We start from the raw sequence: 5,630 nt of genomic DNA on the forward strand, positions 1-5,630 counted from the left end.
ATCACTAAAACACACCCCTGTTCGGTCAATCGACCAATCAGGAAGCTCTCAGAGGAACCGGAAGTGACCTCTTTAAAAGGTTCAACACTTCCTAGTTCCAGGAGAGTGCAGTAGAGTGCAGTGGAGTGCGGAGAGGGTGCGGAGAGAGAATGCAGAGTTCAGAATGCTGGAGAACAACAGCAACTGAGCTGAACGAGAGAAGTTCAGAGGAACTATGAAGAAGTCTGTTCTGGGATGATCTCACGACTCCGAACGGTTCCCTACTATCCTTACGGAGACGCTGGAAAGCGTTTGAAGAGAACTCTACGCCGAGGCCGAACTATCGTCTGCAAAGGTAAAAGAGTCGATCTTCAACCACAAAGTGTACCGTTGGTTAAGCTGGGTCCAATGGAGCGTGTTGTTCTGGTTATAACAGACAAATTCCCTCAACCATCTCTCTCAAGATAAACTTCATTTTCCATCTTTAAAACTCTTCTATCTTGCCAGTAATCATCCAGATATTTTCAGAAATGTCTGTTGGGTTAAAGTTGCAAGGGAAATCATGGCCGTATGGTTTCCTAATTGCAAAGCTTGCTAATTAATTATGTTGTTGTTGAAATCAATTTGCCAAATTAATGTAAATGTTTGATGTTAAACTTTGATTCTGTTCCGCATTCATTTGATGGGTCAAAGAAAATTAACGTCTCACGTCACATTTATTTATTCAATGCACGATATTATTCAGTCCAGAAAAATGAATGAATCTGTTTAATTTATGGATAACATATCACAGATATCCTCTACAAATGTAAGACTTAAGCCTAATCTTAAACTGGACAATTTGTCAGCCTCTCAGACAGAAACTGGAAGTTGGTTCTACAAGAGAGGAGCCCGATATCTGAAAGATCTGCCTCCCATTCTACCTCCATCCATCCATTGTCTTTTACCTGCTTCTTCCTTTTTGGGTCACAAAGGTCATCCATCCATCCATCCATCCATTATCGTTTACTCGCTTCCTCCATTTTGGGTCATGGGGTCACTGGTGTCCATATCCAGCAATCACTGTGTGAGAGGCAGGAGACACCCTGGACAGGTCTCCAGCCCATCACAGGGACACATAGAGAAAAACAACCGTTCACACTCTCACTCACCTAGGGACAATTTGGAGTTACCAATCAGTCTAACATGCATGTTTTTGGTCTGTGGGGAGGAAACTGGAGTACCCGAAGAAAACCCACACAGCACAGAGAGAACATGCAAACTCCACGCCGAAAGGTCTCGGCTGGGATTCTATCTGGCAACCTTCTCTCTGACAGTCAACAGCTCTACCCACTGAGTCACTGTGCTGCCCTCCTGAAAACACAGGACAGTAACACCAAAGTTCATGCTAAACAATCCAGGTAAAAATCCAATAATGTTCAGTCAGGGCCTCTGGACGGTTTATTTTCTTGCCGAGACGTTTCATCCTTCATCCAAAGGACGTCCTCAATCTGAGAATCCACAAACAAAACTGATTCCCACAAACGGCATACTCCATAGTTGGGGAAAAGAACAGTTACTGGTGCTAAGATGGCATCTGGGGCCTACCCTCTCCCTTGTCAACTCCTCCGAGACAGTCATGTCAAAGTGGTTCAAAACACTAAAGTTCATGCTCACTAATCTTGGTATAATCCAGGGCAGGACAGTAACATCCCCATAATGAAATGTTTTTCTTTCTCTCTTTGTGTGTGCTGGCAGCAAATGGATGATGCTGTGTATACATTTGAGCAGATCCTTCACCAGAGTCTGGAGTCTCAGGGCACTGAGGATCTCTGTAAGACCATCCAGCGCTGTCAGGACAGAGTCATTAAGGTAAACAAATTCACAAATACAGGTCTGCCAGTTTAAAGGGTGCAGGTAGTCACAGGGTCACTGTTTGGTATCATGGTGTGTAACACACTGAACATGGAGCACAGGAAGCTGAGGACAGATTGACATCATGTTGAAGGTAAAGACTTATCAGACTTTTTCCATCAGCTTGATGTTCCTGACTGCAGCTGCTCAGATTATTCAGAAGGTCCACAGGACTGGAGACAACCAACATGGACGTGTCCACAAGAGGACAACTGATGACAAACTGAAGAGACAGATAGTGAATGCTAACCAAAAAGTTCAGAACAATTTTCATAGAAATTAAGAGGTGAACTTCAAGGTCAAAGGTCAGCAGTGTCAGATCACACCAACGGTCTATTTGAGAAAATGTGGACTAAATGAAGACAACCGAGGATGACAACTAATAACTAGAAAGTTCCTGGAGAAACTTTGACAGGGACTAACACGTGGCGGCCATTTAAAATTTTGATTTGACAGTTCTATGTGTTGAGCATTGCTCTCAGCAACCACCGCATCAAATTTCAATGTAATATATCTAAAAATGGCTGATTTTAAGTGTGTTTTTCTTTTTCGCCAGGCGGCCATATTTGATTTTTAATTTGCATTAAGAATGTATAACAACTCGCTTTCAGCTACGACAAAACCGAATTTCAGCTCAGTATCTCAAAGAATGACTGAGTTATAGTCAATTTTCAGTTTTCTGAGGTAGCTGTGGCAGCCATTTTTATCCAAAATGGCTCCAAAAGTCGAGCTGTATCCCAGTCCAGCGGCTGCATCCTTCGAAGGCCGAATTTGAAGGCCGCATACGTCACGACGACGTTCCGAGGCCTGTCCCAATTCGAAGACTCCTTCAATGCAGGCCACGAATGCGGCCTTCTTTCCCCCCGATTTGAAGGCCAGGTTTGGTGTATCCTTTGCTGTCCACCCTATCCCAAGATGCATTGCGGGCATATGTAAAATTTTGGACGTAATGGCGGACAAAGCAGCAACGGGGTACACTTTTATATGCAAGTATGTTAAAATCTGGGATAAAAAAAAAAAAAAGCCTATGCGGTTATGTTTTAAAGTGGATGATAGGTTTTTGTCAATTGCGTAGACATTTTTTTATATTATTTTGTCGGAGATCATCTCGTACAGTGGGTCCTGTAGTACTTTCGCCGCTAAGCTAATTCTTATTTTTTAATTTTAATTTTAGGGAGCAAGGAGCAGACCAAAGCTTTTATTAAAATGAGAACAGCCACATTTTCACGAGTGCAAAACGAACTTTTCGCGAATAGATTATTTTTTAATTTCATCAGAACAAATATCCAAAATTCAAAACTGTATGTATGATAGCATAGTGATCTCAGACCACGCTCCGTGCTGTCTTACGTACTGCAATGAGAATCTCACCAGGGCCCCCCCCCCCCCCCCCTAGATGGCGTTTTCAGCATAAATGGCTGCAGGATGAGGATTTTTTTTAAATATATTGTGCTACAAATTGATGAGTTCTTTCAGTTGAACACAAATCAAACAACTGCATGCACCAGATGGGATGCCTTTAAAGCATATACAGTATTAGAGGACAAATTATTAGCTTTACAGGCAATAAGTCCAAGGAAGCCAAGATTAAAAGGCAGCATCTAGAAAATAAAATAAAGGACATTCAGGAGAGGGTTTTTCAAACAAATGATACTGAGCTGAAAAAACAACTGTTGCTCCTAAGAGCAGAATATGATAAACAGTCCAGTTTCAGAGCTGCATCCAGTCTCTTAAGATTAAAACAAAACTTTTACGAACAGGGGGACAAAGCTGGAAAACTCCTAGCTTGGCAAATCAAACAGCTTGAAGCAACAACCTCGATCACATAAATTGTAACACAGGACAAAACACTAATAGATCCAAAGGATATTAATAATACTTTTAAAGATTATTATCAGAAATTATACAATACTCAAGGAAATTTAGATCAAATGGAATTAGATACGTTTTTGAATGGGCTACATATCCCTGTCATTGCAGATGATTGTAGAGTAGACTTACATATAGAAATAAATAAAGAGGAATTAGCACAGGCCATTGATGGAATGAGATCTGGTAAGCAAGCAGGACCTGATGGTTCCCCATTGAACTTTATAAAAAAATTAAGGATAAATTGCTGTCAACCCTTCTTGATATGTTTATGGAGTCATTTAAAAAAGGCATCCTGCCTCCCTCTTTGAATCAGACTCTAATTATTCTGCTGCCAAAACCAGGTAAACCTCCTAATAAGTGTGAAAACCTGAGACCTATCAGTCTACTTAACTCTGATCTCAAAATCATCTGTAACCTATTGACAAAAATGTTGCAAATAATTCTACCAGGCATAATAAATAAGGATCAAAATGGGTTTATAGTTGGGAGGCAAGGATATCACAATATTAGAAGGGTGCTGAATATTATTTGGCTCAAAAAGAATGCTAATGATACAGCTCTTCTCTCATTGGGTGCCGAAAAGGCTTTTGATAGGGTTGAATGGCCCTATCTTTTTAGTATATTGGAAAGGTTCAGTTGTGGAAGTAACTTTATTAAATGGGTTAAAATATTATATAATAATCCAACTGCAGAAATGGTGTCAAACAAAATATTTTCAAGGGCGATTCAAACCAGGAAAGGATGTCGCCAGGGATGCCCTCTCTCTCCCTTTCTATTTACACTGGCAATTGAGCCATTGGCATCAGCTATTCGCCTACATCCGCAGATCCCCGAGATCATGGTGGGCCCTACAGAACACAAAATCTCCCTATTCGCAGACAATGTCATTTTATTTCTAACAGACTTGAAAAAGTCAATTCCAGCGGTGATGGAAGTGATCCAGGAATTTGGGAGAGTCTCAGGTTATAAAGTGAATAATATAAAATCTTCTATTCTAGTGTTAAATGGAGGTGAAAGGACTAATCCTATCAGTGAGGTTATGCAATTCAAAGTAGTGAAACATTTTGAATATCTGGGTGTTCAGATCTTCCCGGAACTACAACAGGTTGTCAAATCTAATTACGAACACCTAATGAGAACAATAGCTGCCTCAATTGTCAACTGGACATCCCTGCCTATATCCATATTGGGAAGAGTTAATGTCCTGAAAATGAGTATACTACCAAAGCTATTATACCTCTTTCAAAGCATTGCCCTGCCGCCTCCTCCTGAATTATTCATTTGGCAAAAAAAAAAAAAAAACATTTTGGGCTATATGTGGAACAACGGAAGATCTAGGCTATGCCTCTCTTTGCTTTATTTACCATTTGATAGAGGGGGGTTAAAGTGCCCCAATTTTAAGTTTTACTATTGGACAACATAATTAAGGACTATCGTGTTCTATTTTGCAGATAATGATAATCCTCACTGGGTAGAAATGGAGTCCCATAACTTAAGTTTAGCTCTTCCTTTATTCATATACTCCAACACTCCAAAGAAGTTACAGAAATATACTACAAATCCTATTCTGAAAAATATGATTAGAATCTGGCAGGATGTTAGAAAATACCTCACGGAGCCAAACAGCATGTCCCAATTTAGCCCAATATGGGGCAATCAGCTGTTTGCTCCAGGTAGGGCAGATGGAATTGAAGCTTTGGGCATTGCAAGGCTTAAAAAGTATTGGTGACCTTTACCCATCAAATTCAGATATATTTTTGTCATTTGGAGAATTACAAACCAAGTTCAAGCTAGAAAAAAAGCATTATTTTAAATGTCTTCAATTGAGAAGTTTTGTCAAAGCAAATTACAGTAATCTTAACAAGCCTCCCCTTACATTGCTTGAA

General features: G+C 40.3%; 1 protein-coding gene across 1 annotated transcript in view; it reads left to right on the forward strand.

Moving 5' to 3' along the window:
• Positions 1-3,867, forward strand: part of LOC119413695 (protein Niban 2) — a 109,257-nt gene extending 105,390 nt beyond the window's left edge. Inside the window, exons 11-12 of the mRNA XM_037680749.1 lie at positions 1,717-1,830; positions 3,853-3,867. Of these exons, the coding sequence (XP_037536677.1) occupies positions 1,717-1,830; positions 3,853-3,867 (129 nt within the window). The remainder of the gene's footprint in view (positions 1-1,716; positions 1,831-3,852) is intronic.
• The last annotated feature ends 1,763 nt before the right edge of the window (positions 3,868-5,630 follow it).

The sequence above is a fragment of the Nematolebias whitei genome, chromosome 8, assembly GCF_014905685.2.
Source record: "Nematolebias whitei isolate Nwh7 chromosome 8, NemWhi1, whole genome shotgun sequence".
Taxonomy (NCBI): domain Eukaryota; kingdom Metazoa; phylum Chordata; class Actinopteri; order Cyprinodontiformes; family Rivulidae; genus Nematolebias; species Nematolebias whitei.